General features: G+C 28.5%; 1 protein-coding gene across 1 annotated transcript; it reads right to left on the bottom strand.

Annotated features, from left to right (window-relative positions):
• Nucleotides 1–17,662: 17,662 nt before the first annotated feature.
• LOC142321134 (uncharacterized) lies at nt 17,663–17,986 on the bottom strand. Its single transcript, XM_075359126.1, has one exon. It carries the CDS (start codon nt 17,984–17,986, stop codon nt 17,663–17,665), a length of 324 nt encoding a protein of 107 aa, XP_075215241.1.
• Nucleotides 17,987–18,495: the final 509 nt, after the last annotated feature.

The following is an 18,495-nucleotide window of genomic DNA, read 5'->3' as shown; positions in this document are numbered from 1 at the left end:
TATTAATTTTTATAACAGGCAATTTCAATTTACTTTAAAACTAACATATTTTTAAGATTAGATAATGTTTCACAACTATCATTTGTTCTTATCGCCGTGTTCAGTGATTATGATCTGCAAAATAGCCAGTATCATTGAGTATACTTGCAAGAGTCGTCATTTTAAATGATATATTGTGATTAAAAACAAGGTATAGTTACATACTTATCTAAACTTACTTATTTTGTATTCTGTATTGAATAATTTTTCACGCAAAATACTTTGTTGTAAACGATTACTTTGAAATAACTATTTAAAAAAATTGTTTATTCTGATATTGCAGAAAATTTTTATTTTAACCTATTACAAATCATATATTCTCTGAGGAATCACTTAATGAAAACAATCTTATCATGAACCATTCAATTTTCACAGTTAGAAGTAGAGAATTCTTATATTGAATAATATTGCTGAAAAAGTATTAGTATTTTTCCTAATCATTTCTCAACATTATAATACCCGCTTTTTGTCTTCAACACTTTGTAAATGAAAATTATGAAAAAAGTTGGTTAAATGACTGAAAAATCATTCCAGATGAAGTTAATAAAATCATCAGATGAAGTAGTTTATTAATTTGTTTGTATGATGATAGATGACATCCTTTAACTAACATTTGTGATACATACAAAAAACTCTTCAATTCCTTAGTTACAGTAGAAGGAACCAGTTACTATCCCTTCTATATCCCTACCACTAGAATAATAAATCTCACTTTTACCATATTCACACTATCCACCCTATTAATCATTAAAAAAAATTTAGATACAGTTGGAACAAATTACCTTTCCCATAAATGAAAATGATTTTAATCTACAGTAGGATTTTATTCTCCTTCAGGAAATTTAAGTAAAAATTAGCTTATAGCAGTTGCTGTTTAGTAACAAAAATATTTCTATTTAAACTCATAGAAGCAGTTGCAAAAAAAAAGATTAAATTTTATCAAAAAATGAGTAGGTTAATATACATTTGGTATCGAACAATTTTATGTAAACATTACATCCTAAAAAGAAAAAGATTCTAAATAATCCCTTATAAATCGAATTTCATTACTGTTCAATGAATCTGTAATAAAATAAACACCTTTATTCCAGAATCATCATGTCTATTTCAAATCATCATATTATCTGAATAATCTTTTGTGTTCAATGCTTTTGGATATTTTTAAACCAGACTTATTTAAAAAATAAATAATTAAAAAGTCATTTTTCTTAGTTTAAAACAACTCATTTATTGCAGAAGTGAAATTATATTTAAAATAAAACTTTTTAAAAATATTTGTTAGAAATTTTTGTACTTGCTATTTATGCAATATTCAGAATTAAAAAAAAACAAAAACAAAAAAACAGATTTAAAAAAAATTATCATTCTGAAAGAGTTTTATGTTTAGAACATAGAGGTTTATGTTTAGAACTTATAAAATAAAAATGAGGTACTTTCAGTATATAAAAATTTTTTCACAATGGTGACAAAATGCGAATTAGAAGAAACATAAGTTAGATTCAGAAAATCGTGAAAAGTAAATGATATACAACCTAATACATCAAGTATCTGATTTTATATCTTTTATTGCTTCTTCATTCAACCAGTATAAAAAGAACAATTAAATAATTTAATTTATTTTTCACTGTATTAAGAGTTAACATGGTACTGAAACATTTTCTTAGTTTTCAGTCTGTTATTAAGAACTTTGCTTTTTTACTGATTAGATGAGTTGCACTTCAACCTTCTTTAGAAGCTTAGTTTGCGCTTATGTAATTCTCTTTGATAATCTAGCAAATGTGGAGTTTTGAGAAAGGCTTGAGAAAACGCATTACATTAACTAATCGAAGAAATTTTGAAAGTGCTAATACATTTATTATTTCTTTAATTCTTAACATATTTTTACATCTTAAAGGTTACAAGCAAATTGATTTAGGTGTTTGAAAACCGATTTAGATGTTTGGAATATTAATATGTCACTATATTGTTTTAACTATATAATTAAAAATTTTTTTCCTTTTTTTACAAAATAAAAAATCGACTTAAGATCTATAGTCTACCAAATTTTATTTCACTAAGTCTCAACTAATGTTATAAAGTTATTAAAAACCATATCTATAAATAATTTAATGTTTAACCTGAAAACTTCATAACAGGAACCATCTGCTACAATAGTTTTCAGTATTAGGTACTTGCACTGAATGTAATGCTAAATAATGTAGGTATATTATAAAAATATGTCAACAGAATTAATGTGAATGAAATTATAGTGTTTGCTAAATTATTGTCTAGTCTACTGGGCCTTCTATGTTGGTCATGTATTGTACGTTATCAAATGATTGCAGATGTTCTTGTCCTAATATGCAAAATTCCTTAAATTTGCATAGCCATTTACAACTACACGAGAATCCAATTTCAAATTTAGTAAGGAAAGTAAGAAGTCATTTTCCTTACCTTCATTTAAGTAAATATACTGTTGCACATCAGCATGGTATAAAGATTATATTAATGTCATTTCAATAGTATATTTACTTTGTGGACCATAGAAACAAGGTGTAAGAATAACATTATTATTACTATCAAAGAAAGTAATTCAAGTGTACTTTTGATTTTCTGTATAATAAAAAAAATGAAATTATTTTAAGTAGCCAATAAAACATGGCTTTTATTTTTTATTATTAATTATTGCCGTCATATAGCAATGTTCAGAAAATTGTACAATTATTTTTGTAAAAATTATGTATCATGTTGTTTAGTGTAATTTTATGGAGCTGCAGAAATATAGGAAAAATCGTTAACATGTCAAATGCTAAGAGAAATCATTAAATAACTGAATTAATTAAAGAAAAATATTATATTCTGTAACAATATCACTTAGATAACGATTCTGCAATGTTTCTATAAGTGACTATCAAAGAGCAGATGTAATATCACTTTATGTTTGTGAATAGTTATGGATTTGGGTTACAGGCATCTACCAAAAGATAAGATAAAATTAGTAGTAAAAGTAAAGGGAGCTTTTCTATTCTAATTTAAGCAAATTAAAACTATGTCTTCTATTTTAGGATGAAATGAAATTATGATAAAATACAGCTAAAACAATCTGAAGTGAATAGTGCTTAGTGAATGATACTGTCTCTCTAGTACTTATTTTACCTATTTTTAATTTTCTACAGTAAATTACAAACACAAGGAAACTTTTTTCCAGTACAAGAAATATTAATATTTATTATTTTGTTGTCCATGTAGGCAAGAAGTAAAATTATACAGGCAATTATTAATTTTGTATAATTAACCGATTTCTTTAACCGATTTACTTTAAATTTAACTTTGTTTTAAGCCTATGTCATAAGATTTTAAGATGCTCTTTTCAGCGACTGTCATCTGCAAAATAGCCAAAATGATAACGTCTTTTTCGTTATTTTAACTATACATTTCTTATGACACCAGAATATTTACTACAGTTGAAACCTCACCAATCTCTTTACAATAGAAATATAAATAAATAAAAAATTCCTACTTTTATTAAATCTAATGTCCTTGTTTGTAAAATAAAAGATCAATTTGTACAAGTATTATATACTTAAAACAAAATTAGTTTGATAATAAAATTAAAGGAATGATGACCAAATAACAAAACACTCCTAGAGCAACGGTCCACATATCATTACTAAAGCAATTTTTGAAGTTCTATATACACATAGCATGGGCGAAGCCGCAATGGGAATACTATATTTATAAACAGTAATGTAAGGTGAAATAAAGAAAAAGCCGCTCTGAGTTATGCATTTATCTGCTTATTTAATTTAGTCATTTATAGAAATAAAGATAAAATTATTAGCAGTAAAAAAAAAAATAATAAGGGATGAAAAGATGTGTGATAAATGTCAGTGAAGATAAGATTAGGTCAAGGAACATTGTATAAATTTATTGCTTTTTTTTGTACATGGAGGCTTTAGACCACTAATGGCTATAACAGGAAGAAAGAAGAATTACTTTGTGGATACGTAAAAAATTGTACTTTATTTTTTCACTATACTTTTATTTTAATAAATTATAAAATGCTTTGCTGTTTATTGCGAAACTTAGAAAAGACTGGAATCCTTAAAAAGGTCAGTGCACTATTAATTTTAAATTAAAATAAACAACACAATTTCATTAAGAATTTTTTCATTGTGAAAAGGAATTCGCTCATTATTTTTCTGTAGGAACTGCCAACAGAAAGGATGAAATATGCATAACTTTATGTATATTTTATCCAACTTTTTATTTTAATAAAATTATCTTCTCCTCCCCAAAAAAACAAGGAAAAAATGTAGATATAAGATAAAGATGGCTTTGTGTATGTGTGTGTGTGTGTGCGTGCGTGAACATTTATGCACGCATGTGTATGTATGAGAAACAAGAAAAGTGTGAATTGTATACTTAATTGTAAAGTACCGTTTTGTAATTAAAAAAAAAAGACTTTGTATAAATTAAATACCAACTAGCCGGACATTAGAAACTAAGGTAATTTCAAGGCTAATATACAAAGAGTCAGCCAACCAAACCATGGTGAGGTGCACAGAATCATGGAGTTGCTAAAATCATTATTTATTAATTGCAGCTAGTACCACTTACAGTAGATTTTCAATGCTCAACACTGTCACATCAGAAATTTATCACAACCCTTTTGATGTATATTAATAAAAATGAAATTAATTTTTTTTTTTCAATAATATGATCGATGACGGATGACCACCAAACCGACTTCAAAGAAGGGATTGGAATTGAATTAAATTATTTTTTTTTCTAATATATTTTGCTAGTATTCAGATTATAAAAAAAGTAAGGATTCCGAAACAGACAAATCAATAGGAATTTTTCAATTATAAAAAAAAAAATCAAGAAATCTTTTGAAGAAAAAATTTAATTTGAGCATTAGCAATAAATTAAAAATATTAAGTTCATTGATTAACAAGTTAAGTTTTTAATTCCCTAATTTGATAATTTTACTTTCATTAAACTTGCATTGTTTGTTTACTTTGTAAAATATATATTATTCTACAAAAGTTTTAAAAAGTTATACTTGTCGATTAAAAAGGCTAGTTTGCAAGATATTTACTTATTTTATTAACTGAAATATATAATATAAATATTAGAACATTAATGTATTCTTTTTTTCAAAATATTAAAAGTAATGTCTTATGCAGCTAAAATCTTAAATTTTAACCAATCACAATCTATTTTCTCTCGCGAATCAGATTTTGATACGACATTTGCTTGCTTTTAACATTCAAGTAAATGAATATTCATTCAGTCGGTCATCAGTCATCGATCAAATTATTGAAAAAAAAAATCTCAGTAATAATTGTGTAAAAAGAAATATATTGATTACTGTGTAAAAGCCTGCATTAAGAGAAATAAGGTTTGAAGTCTGAATAATATAAGTGTTTTAAATGGGTTGTTTCTGATGTGACAACATTGAAATCCTAAATAATGATATTAGTTGCATAACGACTCCACGTTTACTCACAATTAATAAAGTCATACAGCAATCAAACATGCGTGAAGTCCCAGAACTGGCATTTTGTGCAGAAACCGCCACTTTATCACCACTATTACCTAATCGTGCAGTTGGATTCAAGATCGAAGAAAGAAAAACAAAAGTGTGGTAACATACAAAATAATGAGTAAAAAAAATATTATTGTTACCAGAAAATCTATAATATAATTACTTGGTAAACTGTCATTACCTTTGTTTAACATCACCTTACATAATAATAAATAAGGATTAAAAAATTAAATTTGTTAGAAGTAAACATTTTTCAATAAGTTATTTTATCTGGGAGGTGTGTGTTTGTTAAATAAGATGTTCTTTCTAAATTTAGTCAGTAAATTTTCTTATTTCTACATATTTAGTGACTATTCATATATTTTTTTGTACTCTGTTTAATAACTTTGATTCCTATGAATAATTTGTAAAGGTTCATTGTGATTCGTGCAAGTAGTTCTTTTATTCTTATGTCTGAATTGATTCAGACATAAGAATAATACTTCTAATATGTCCAACATACTATTTATTGCAGTCACCATACTTTTTATTTCTATACTCCTGGTCAGTCGTAACTTCATTTCCTCTCTATCTGTAATATCAAGATATTTCTTTCTTTCTATAAATGTAAACCCCAAACTTGTTGTTTTGTTACTGCCATGATTACCAGCTATTTGTACTTAATTATATTAATATGAATTATTAAAATTAGTATTTCTTTATATATCAAACGACACACATCACACTCACAGTAACACATACATATAAAGTTTAATAAAGAATTTACTCAAAATATGGCTGCTTGTATATTTGATTTCCGTGAATTAGTGCTACAGTGAAAAATAATGTAAAAAATTCTGTTATGTAAATCTACAACTAATATGTACGCTTTGTTACTATCTTACTGTTTCAAGTTATTCTGTTTCTTTTTTTTTAAACCAACATGAGAACATTCAATTTTTTTTAAATATTGGCAATTTTATGTGAAAAGCTGCTTGATGAAAACATGTTAGACAAATATAAAATTCCTAAAATACAAACTAATATTCTTGTAGCATTACATTTCCTTAAAGTTTGTTCCGTTATCAGAAAAAATTTAATTTGTATATCTCTACGCGAAAAAATCATATTGGAAAATGACCCTGAAATACTTTATTATTTTAGACGTTACTCTTCTTTAATTTCTAATAAAAATATATGTATTTAAAAGTGTGAACTTGCTCAATTAAAAAAATGTAAGAATAATCCAGTTAATACATTATGTAGGATATTTTTCTTGTAAAATCTATTTTAGATTTTTTATCAATTCTTGCCTATGTATATAATATGTGTAGGGAAATTTCCGTTGTATGAGAATCTGGATTGCTATTTTTGTACATTATAAATTATTATTAAGAGCAATGGACTTTATTTGTAAGATGTATCTTTCATTGTCCTTCTTGAACCGCGAATACGAGACTAGAATACTAGGTTAAAGAATGCAACACAATTAATAACAGCAGTTATTATGAATCCATTATTTCATTCCCTAAGAACTCCTACTAAATTGCATTTTCTGTCAGCACGTTTCGGCATCATTTCGTTTTGTGAATTACTGAACTCATAGAATCAGTGATAAATAAATAATTTTCATAAAAATTAGCAAAAGTTTTAAAATTAGACAATTTTATCCCATTGTCAGTTCAGCAAAATAACTTTTTTTGGTTGAAAATAACTACTTTTAAACATTTAACTTATGTGATGATTTGAGAACTTCTTAAGTCTTTTAAAAAAAAAACCAGGAACTAGCATTAAAATGTATTTTTTTTTTATTAGGAATTTTTCAGGATTTATTTGTTCACAAAACTGCCTTAAGCTAAATGAACATTTTCTTAGACTATAGAATTAATAAGACAGAAATTCTGTTCCAAATTAAATCCTTCCTAAATCTCACGAATAAAATTTTATACTTATGGAACTTAGTAAAACAGAAAGTTGTTCGACATAGCTTTTTAAACAAACGAAAATCCATTAAGCGAGAAGTTGTTATCAGATTTTAATGTGGTCTAGTGCAACATAGGATGAGAAACTTCTCAATCACCTTGCGTGCTTTATTTAATTTAATAATTTACTTGGTTACTCTTCTCTTTAGAAACGCAGAGTAACCACACACACACACACACACACACAAACACACACGCTCTCGCTTGCGCGCGCGCACACACGATATGTTTCTTGCAATAAACAAAGATATATCTATCTCAAAGTAATGCAATAACCATCTGCTTTACGGCAACTGGCATGAACAGCTGAGATTATTACACCTTTCATTAGTAAAACAATGGAAACCGTGTTAAAAAAATCACCTAAATTTAGGTATTCGGCACAAAAATAGTGTGTATGCAAATTAGTATGTGAATACATTAAACAATGCAGTTATGTATGATATAGTCGATTAATTAATTTGATTAAACCAGATCCTGGTAAGATTAAAATATATGCTTCTGGGTGACCAGCAAATCAAAATAGATGTTAAATTGTAATGAAAAATAATGATAATTATTTCAAAATTAATTGATAGCTTTATATAGATATAATTTTTAAAAACAAATAAATAATTTTAATATTCTTTAATGGTAAATTGTAATCATTTTAATGGTTTCGAACATAAAAAGTAGTAATAAAAAAATAATATTTATGATAACGTAAATCTTACTGTGTTACATTTACTGTATTTATATAATAAAAACATTTTTATATACTATATAAAAACATTTACATGATTGAAATTGCCGATATAGCATATGACGTTCTTAAAAAAAACCTGTTTAACAACAACATGAAAGAATTTAACTAGAATTCTATCCATGTTATTTATTACACAAATAACTTATTACTAGGAAACTGCTCTTAACTTAATAATGAACGTGTTATTATATATATATATATATATATATTTAAATTAAAACAGTTATTCCTTTGAGTATTTTCTGGTAAAAGGAAATTGCAGTTTGTTAGAAACTAAACAAACATTCACAATAAAAAAGGTTCTTAAATAAAGTATGGATTAAAAATGTAAAAGATAACACAACTAAAATGAATGATAATATCAGGAAAATAAAGACATTTCATAACTTATATTTACTAGAAAATAATGTTAGGATTGAGGTTATTACTATCCATAAATTATACTAACAGAAATTGTACTGATGAACTGTACTAGAAAGAGAGAATTCCAAATAATTTTACAGTTAATTTAGACGTTTTTAATTCAAAATAGTAAATAACACTGGAAAGGAAAGAGTTACATTTTATTATATTTTATACAAAGTGGGTTTATTATTCTGTAGCTAGTTGTTCTGATTAATATTAGTAGAACCAATTTTGAATTTATATTATGAAATATTACGTTCAAAGGATTTGGATATCAGAAATAGATTTCCAGTGATAATTTTCTGTTTAATTAGGATAGTGAGACGAGCTATCAAATTATATTACAATAAACTAGCCAATCAGAGTTCGCTTTGATCGTCCTTTCCTTCTAGCCGGAAGCTCTGCCCCCTCGCACCATCTGCATTCATTAAACTCACGCTTGTGAGAATAATAATGATAAATAAAAATTAAAGCCTCTTACATTTTATAAAAACTATCAGTATATTTTTATTTCTTTAGAGCAACAGTTTAATCAGTACAGGACCCGAAAAATTGAATGATCTGAAGAACGCGGGTTTCAAAATAGTCAGCATCCATCTTAAAAATAGTAATTATAGCTGGTTATCCGTCCTTCGAAAGAGTAAAAGTTAATTTTTCCCGATTCCTAGCTTTGCCCGACAAACAACACTAGGAGGTGGCCGTTGGATTTGAATACTAGATATTCACCGTGGATACCGGTGTTCTTTGGTTGGGTTTCAATTAACCTCACATCTCAGAAATGGTTGACCTGAGACTGTACAAGACTACACTTCACTTACACTCATACATATCATCCTCTGAAATAATACCTGACTGTAATTCCCAGAGGTTAATCAGGAAAAATGAAGGAAAGAGGTGGCTGTACTTCGTTTCTCGTTTTTCTAATTTTTTACTTTTTTATTTTATGTTTTTTAGTCAAGTAACTGGAGGCAGGTACACCCAGTCGCGTCATACATGAAGTAACCTGGCAGTGGGTATTTTGATTAACTTGTCACGGCGTACACCGTCACACCCCTTAAAAAACCGAAATTCCAAAAATGGATTTTAGATATTTGTCTGAAGAATATTTTTAAGCCGAAATCTACTGAATATCTCATTTAGTATTATCGGAAATGAAGAAAATTTGCAATCGTTCAACCTATTTTTACATTTAATAAGGTTAAATCTCGAAAAATCTATAAATTGATTTTTAGGTATTCACATGAAGCTTACACACACCAAAAATCAAGTTGATATCTTTATTTTTTACCAAAGAATAAAAAACTTATAAAATTCAATTTACCCTCGAAATTTAATAAATCCTTTCTTAGTGTGCACTTTACCATAAGAAGAATGTATATACAAATTTTCATCAGTTTATCTTTAATAGTTTTTTCAGGATGAATTTTTCACGACATGTTTAACAGGTGCAGTAGCATTGGAAGGACAAGTTGCACTAAAATTGGAAATCAAATCTATCGTAATGTAATGTATATTTCCCTGCTATTTCTAATTCTCTATTCTCCAAACACGAATTATTGAATCCGGGAATTTTACCAACTGCACTCTATTCTCTGATAATAAAGAAAATGATAATTACATAGATATTTTAGCACATACATATTTGACTTATTCAAGGTTTGATAATTGCATCTGTTCTATTTCATTATTTTGATAAATATATCTTGACTATTAGATTTCTAGATGTGTAGTCTATTTACAAATACAGAAAGTAATGATATAATTTTACAAAATAATATAGTACTGAAATTAATGTGGCTTAACTGAAATTTTTTAGTGATCTAAATTTGTTTCTTCAATCTTATTTAATATAATTAGTTAATAAAATTTTTAAACTTCTCTCCGTTAGTTTAATAAATACGCTAGCCAATTTGAATTAAATCTTTATTTTAGTAAGCTTGATTTATCAGAAAGAATTTAATGTTACGTAGATTTCGAAAAGCATTCCCCGGTTGCCTTCCCCCTAATTGAAAAACCGTTTTTTTTTCTAAATTAATAAAACAATCAGCAAGTTGCTGACTTTTCTCAACCTATCTTGTTATTCTGGATCTTAAAAATTTTTGTTTGACATTTTACACTTTTTTTAGGTCTTAGGAAAAATAGTTAATATCTTGGAAAAAACTAAGTCCTTGTGCAATTTTCAATATTAATAATGATTTTCAAGAATACTAATGATGAAAAAAATCTTATTCGAGCTAATTTTGTTCTAAACAATAGAATTTTTGCGATGGATATAACATCTGCATCAACCCGTTACCCGTTACCCTGTTACTCTTTAGTAATAATTATACAAGTTTATGTCGTCAGCAGACCTATGTTAAAAACATGCTTAATTTTTAGAGATAGATTTGATTTGTTCCACTATGTTTAAAAAAGTTTCATTTTGAACCTTTTTAAACAGGTTTAAGTAGGTTACTCGCATATAAATTCATGGATATAGTTAGTATTTATTAAAGTTTTTGTATTTTGATGTGAAATAATTGAGTATTAAATTTAATACTGTCTCTTACTCCTTAGTTCCAAAAATATAGCACAAGATGAATATAAAAGATAGAAATTATTTTCAATAATAACAATACCTTCTACCTGTATTTAAGTTATTTTGAACTGCATATAACATCGTCAGAATTTTGTTGAAATGAAAATTAAAAGCCGTAAATATTAAAATTAAATTTTGTACTACTTGACAATAGCATTTCAGGCTGGATAAAAATAGTTAATACTTTGTCCCCTCAAGATTTGTAATAGAAATTGAATGCATTTTTATATATTTTTTCGCACCTTATATTCTGCCAATGAAATTTGTTATTTTGATTTCTTCACACAACAAAATTTTTAATAATTTTTTTTTAAACAAAATCGCGTTCTGTAAAAGATTGAAGAATTTTTATATTAATAAATGTAATTTTAAAAACTTAACAAATAAGAAAAATACAATCCACAGACAAGATTGTTACTTGAATATATTTTGTTAACTTTCTTTTTGTTAAAAAGCAATACAATTTTATTAATTATCTGTGTCAAACATGTTCATTCCCGGACTAGAATAAAATTTGGTAATACTGATTTATTCTCAAATTCACTCTCTTCTTTAAAAATACACGGTTATTGTTGAATGTAATAATAAAATTATACTGATAATTTGAATTTTCTTATTCAAAAAATCTTTTTAAACAGAATTTATAATAATTAATTTATACAATTTTCAGATTAATTGTTCTACTTTTAACGAAAAGATAGATGTTTTCGTTATTTAGTTTTTCGAGGTTATAATGCCTCAACAGTCTGCATATTATATACTGAAAGTTAGTCTTACCTTGAATCTGGTCAGTTAGGCGTGAATTTAATACCATTAATTAAACTCAAAGTACCAAAGTACAAAAGTTAAAACGATACTGAAATTTCATGAAATTAAGTCCGCCTTTCATAGTAGATTAAACTGGCATTTGGGAACAAATTCCCTTACATGTAAAAGTACCCACTTTTACATGTGGACATGTCCATTTGTGGGTTCCCGCACAAATGGATGGGTGGGTTATTCCAAAAAAAAACAAGCGGTTTCTAAATATAGTTACAAGTTGTTCCTATTTATCATTTTGTGTAAAATAACATGTTATAAGTTTTCATATAAAAGGAATTCAAAATAAATAAATAAGTAAAGAAGATATGTTCTATTTTTAGAAGAAAATAATTTATTTGAGGCTGAGAAATGATAAGAGAAAGTATTTTTCGGAAACATGAAATAAATTTGCGAAGAGAATGACTGAAACGCTTGAATAGAATAAAGTTTACTACGCAATTAAATTACTTCTTTCAACATCCACTATGGTGTTAATTAAATAACTTCTCAGACCCAGCCAAAATAATTTTCTAATTAGTGTTGCTCATTGAAATTATTTTGTTGTAAAATATGGAGTATCGTATTATTGTAAGATATTGTACAAGGCAGCATTTTCACAATTATTCTGAGTATATATAATATTAATGTTAAATATTAATTGCAATCGTGTATTCAGGACATCTTTCTATGTAAAACTTAAAAGTATTTTAAGCTTAAAACATTTTTAAAGTTTAAACTTTAATCTTTTAGACCACCACTAATTATGTGTAAAATCTTTTGGAATCAAAAAATAATCACAACGAAATTAAAAATAGGATTAGGAAACAAAAACCTATTTGAAGAAAACTATATATGCATTTTTGGAAGTAAATCTAAAAAAACGAAAATTTGTAAATTGTTTATTAAGTTTTGAAATTTTGTTATTCATTAAAATGCTCTAATTTGTTTAAATTTTAATATTTTAATTTTAAACATTTAAATGTAAACATTTAATTTTGAAATTTTTAACATTTAAATTTCCTTTTAAAACATTTAAATTATATATCTATATATCTCCAGTACTTAGATTTTTTTTTTACACGACTGACGATTGATATCTTATTAATATTTGTTACACTTTATATTTTAGATAACCAACAATAATACAAAAGTACATCTAATTAGTTCGTTCATCCTAATTTTGTATTTCATGGAATCATTACGTTTAAATTTGATTGAAATTACTGCTAACAATTATGGAATTTATTTAAATTTTTTTTCCAATTTATCGTTCCTTGTTCAGACAAAATATAATAATTTAAGTTTAATCAAATTAAAAAGTAAGGAAAATTAATTTAGATCTTAGATTAGTATTTTATTTTCATAGACATTCCCCGATTTAAACCCGAAGTAATTTTAATAAGTTATTTATATATGAAAATTTGGAACAGTGAATCTACTTCCTACTATTATGTTTCATTAAATTGTTGAACCAGCTATCATTTTCTTGGGATGATTAAAGGGAAAAAATTGCGTTAATTAATGCTCTTTCAGTCTACAATAGTCAAAAAAGTACGCTTGGTTTTGGAGGTCCTTTAATGTTCGCTAGGAATTTTTTGGATGACACTTTTCTGTCTTGTTAAATAGATACCGTGACTATTTTTTAAAAGGTATTCATTATAGAAATTACCCAAATCCAATTAAACAGCTAGAAGAAAAGACATTTTCTATTGTTTTAATATTTAGTAATAATAATTAGTGTTTAATCGCTGGGCAGATATTGTGAGGTTGTGGTAGGTGTTCTATGATGTCGGAGGTATTGTATTCAAATCAAAGTCAGAATAATAATAATAATAATAATAATAATAATATTATTATTAATTATTTTCCATAAATAAATCGCATAATAGAATATTTTTATGATGTGAGTTCATAAAAATAATAGGTAACATACCATTTAAATACAATAATGTTGTATTGAAATAATGCTAACCATATACAGATAATTTATACGATGTTTGTAATTTCGTTCAGTGTTATATTTCAATTCAACATTTATTTTTAACTTTATTTAGGAAACTTGAAAACCGAGACGAAATTATTGCATCCGTATTGTACGACATAATGAGTTTATGAAGACTGTTTAGATATTAAATTGTGAAAATGATAAGGCAATAACCGCTTTTTTGAATAATATTTTAAATAATGAACACCAAAGAATAATTTAAATAATACAGTAATTTAAATACAAAAGTGTCAGTTTTTTTAATTCAACATGATAATTTTGTATGTTGATAAATAGATACTATAAAAATATACAAATTATAATTCCGCTTACCAACCATTGTAATTAATTATGTTGTAGCACTTTCGGAAGTTATTTTCCCATCTTAGGAACATCTGATTAATTTGTATATAAGTATTCACTTCACATATTAATTTGATGTACATTAAAATAAAAATAAAATAAATTTTCCATAAATATAGCAATTGATCGTCAAGTTATATTTATCGATCGGTTGTTATATTTATGGAAATTTTATTTTAATTTTCATCAAAATTAATATATGAAGTGAACACTTATATACAAGTTTATCAGATGTTCCTGAAGATAGAAAAATAACTTCCGAAGCGCTAAAACATAATAATCAATTACATTGGTTGGTAAGTGGAATTATAATTTGTATATTTTTATATTATGTGTACCAACGAGCCAAGCTAAATAAAATTATTCTAAATAGGTACTGTGGCTATTCTTTTAAATATTATTCATTAAAGAACTTACCCACATGCAATTAAATAACTGAAGAAAATATATTTTCTATATATTAACATTTAATAATAATAACTAGTGTTTAATTAATCATAACCGGTCAGATATTATGATGTTATGGTAGGTCAATTTGATATTCCCATTACAGTAAAGGTAAACGTAAAGGTAAAATGAAAAGGTAAACGTAAAGGTATTTGGATTATCAAAAAGCAGAACTTATCATAGAATAACAGATGTTAAGAAAAACCGTTTTTCTAGAAAACTTAAATCTATTTTTACAAGATATTGTTGTTATCGGGAAAAGATTTCTTTTCACTACGACAAACTCGACGTAAACTGTAAGTCAGAAAATGTTAACGGTTATATTGACATGTTTTTAAATTTTGAATAGTTTAACCGATTTTAGTCAAACGTTATTAGAATTCTCTCAAGAATATTACTTGAATCTGTGATGATTATTGAACATAAAATAATCTGACATTCTTCCTTACTTGAGTCATTCTTAATGTTTGAGACTCATTCTTCCTTACTTGGTATCTCACAAACATACTGGATATCTTTTCATAACGATGAGCAGGTTACGGACTTTTCTGAAAACTAACTTATTGCATTGCTACTCAAAAAGACTCGACCTATCCAGGACATCAATAATGGACAGCTTAGAGTAATGTAAATTTGCGTAGAGGGTTGTTAAATATAAATCTAAAAGTTGCAATCCATGGTGTATTCTGTTTCAGCTCCCTGGAAAACGGGACAGTCTACTACATTTGGTTATTCTGCTTTACATATTGATTCTTTCTTCAACCCATACAAAATATTTATGTATGGAATATAAGCTTCTTTTAACGGCGCAAAAAAAAGCAAAGAACCTATCTATAACTAAAATTTATTATCTACATGTACCCTAATTTTTGTTTTTTGAAAAAATATATGTCCAGATGGTAAATTGGGGAAGTTTTGTTTGCTTTTATAAAATATCTGATTGGTTAAAATGTAGATTGCTGAGGAAGAGCATAGAAAAATGTTATTTATCAATTTATCATAAGCAACATTTAATAAACAAAATTTAGAAAATATAGGTTCATAGATATTTTTAAAAAATTCAGAATAATACCTGTTTAGCAGGTAATATGGTAAGTATTATGGTCGTTAAACTATCTGACAATTTTCTGTCCGACTAAATTAAGCGAAGTAAAATATTTACGGTGACGAAAATCAAAATAATTGCTAAAATGTTAACAGTACGTAGATGAAGCAAAATGCTTTTTTTATAAATCAAACAATACATACGTGTATACCATTGCATAAAACCATTGTAAAATATATACATAGCCTACCCTATTAAAGGACGTTTGTATGCGAGTCTGTCTGTGTGTGCGTCCCCATTTTTTTTTTTTTTTGACTCTGCTCCTCTGGGCCGGTCCGACTGGTTGGTATTACGCCACCCAGGGGACTGCCTGTTATACTCTAATGGGCCTCCCCACCTACCGGCTGTATGTCCGGCAAGGCAGGTCGGCCCACCGGTCAGGTCTTTTGAGTCTCATTTGCCCTTCTGTATCGCTACGCCATACCTTGGAAAGTCATGACGCATCGATGGGTCTTTTACATTTGTATAGACCTATTCTCCCTCGGAGTCCCCAGTGGATCCTTGGAACTGACACACCTAAGCATGCCAGCCCTCACCACTGGGGCTATCCACCCTACCCTAATCTATTCACTCAGAAGCCCAGTTTTCTTCGTTTTTTACTGTTAAGATATTCCTGATAGTTCCTTCAATTCTTTTCCAATTGTCCTCACTATGTAGCATGTTACTCGTAATCTCCTCAGGTCTCAACGTTGATAAATTTGTGTCCCGTCTATTTTGTATCCATCTGATGCATTCCTTGAAGGTATGGTCTGCATCGTCCTCAATGCCGCAGTACATACAGGCCGGCGTTTGTCTTCTCCCAACTCTGTGAAGATAATAATTAAAATTACCGTGGCCCGTAAAGTACTGCGACAAAAAGAAGTCCACCTCCCCGTGTTTCCTATTGATCCAACTCTCAAGGTCAGGGATTAGCTGTTTTGCCCTGCCAGCAGGTCCTACCTCTCTCCAGCTTTCTTTCCACCTAGTTATCAGCCTATGCTTAGCCTCCTGAGTTTCCAGTCCTTGCGATATCTCTACCCTGTAATGGGCCATTAAGTCGATTGGAGGTACTGCTGCCAAAACGCAAAGTGCCTCATAGGAGACTGTTCTGTAAGCGGAAACCACTCCCAGCAACAGCCTCCTATGCGTTCTCACAAGTCTATTTTTGTTTTTCTTGATTCGTAATGAGGTCCACCATACAAGCACTGCATACAATAAAGATGATACAACTGCCGATGCTGTCACCTTTCTTTTGGACGCTCTAGGAGCCTTCTTTGTTGACATGATCATATTTAACCCTTTTATCATGTTGTCCGCTTTATTCCATATACTATTAATATGTTCAGAAAAGGCACAATTTCTCTGAAAGAGAATTCCAAGATATTTCAGGCAGCTTGTCTCCATTATTTCCTGTCCATTCGCAACAATGTTCAGCCGTTCTATAACTCTTCTACCAGTAAACGTGATGAACTTACATTTATTTATTGATAACATAAGTCCCTTTTCTTGCAACCATTCATGTATCTTTGCAAGCGCCATATTGGCCTTCTCCTGCACCTCCAATCCCGTCTTGCCCTGTAAAAGGACTGCCAAATCTTCCGCATAGGCTATTGTTTCCACACCAGGTGGATAGTCCAATTGTAGAATATCATCAAAGGTGAGGACCCACAAAAGAGGACCCAAAACCGAACCTTGGGGAACTCCACCGTATATATTGAATATCTATTCTCCTTCTTGTGAATTCACTGTACAAGTCCTTTCTGAAAGGTATTTCGCCACCTGTCTCCTCAAGTACGGGCTGATGTTTTTTGCCTGTAATGCCCTATGAATCTGACTCCACTTTACTGTGCCGAAAGCATTTCTAACATCTAAGGAGACAAGAAGCGGAATTCTTCTAGTTCTCCATGTACCACTTTTTACCTCAAGGGCCCAATTTATTACCTTGTTGGCAGCTAATACGGTGGTGCGTTCCCTCCAAAAACCAAATTGATTTGGGCTAATCCCTTCACCTTCTTCAACTTCTCTAGTAATTCTGGCGGCCAACATTTTTTCAACCGCCTTTCCCAGATTGTTTAATAGACTAAGTGGTCTATACTTCACTTGACCTTGTTCATCATTACTTTTTGGGAGGAAGACCACTCTGGCCTCCCTCCAACATCTGGGAAAAGAATCCCTTTCAAGCCCAAGGCAACTTCTTTATTAAGCCTTCAGTACTAAGCTTTATTAAGCTTTATTAAGCTTTCAGTACGGCTGCTGGTATGCCATCGATGCCAGGGTTCTTCTTATTACTTAGCTGTCCAATTGCACAAGCCAACTCGGCAGGCGTAAATCGTCTAGGTTCAAACTCTGATAAAATAACTCCAATTTCTTCTTCACATGGAAAAAGTTCTTTAAACTGAACCTCTGATTGACGTTTACTGAGTCTTGGTAGACGCCTGCCGAATTTCTTCATTACTATTTTGTAGGCTTGGCCCCAGGGATCCTTGTCTAAGTCCTCACACAATCTCATCCAATGATCCCTCTTCGACTTTTTGATGGACCTGTTTAGCAATCTT

This window comes from Lycorma delicatula, chromosome 3, assembly GCF_047948215.1.
Source record: "Lycorma delicatula isolate Av1 chromosome 3, ASM4794821v1, whole genome shotgun sequence".
In the NCBI taxonomy this organism is placed as follows: Eukaryota; Metazoa; Arthropoda; class Insecta; order Hemiptera; family Fulgoridae; genus Lycorma; species Lycorma delicatula.
Note: the sequence above shows the minus strand (reverse complement) of the source record. Positions and strands in the feature narration are given on the sequence as shown.

Excerpts from the sequence above, each read along its gene's own strand:
- LOC142321134 (XM_075359126.1), bottom strand. The coding sequence starts at position 17,986 with ATGTTGGCCGCCAGAATTACTAGAGAAGTTGAAGAAGGTGAAGGGATT.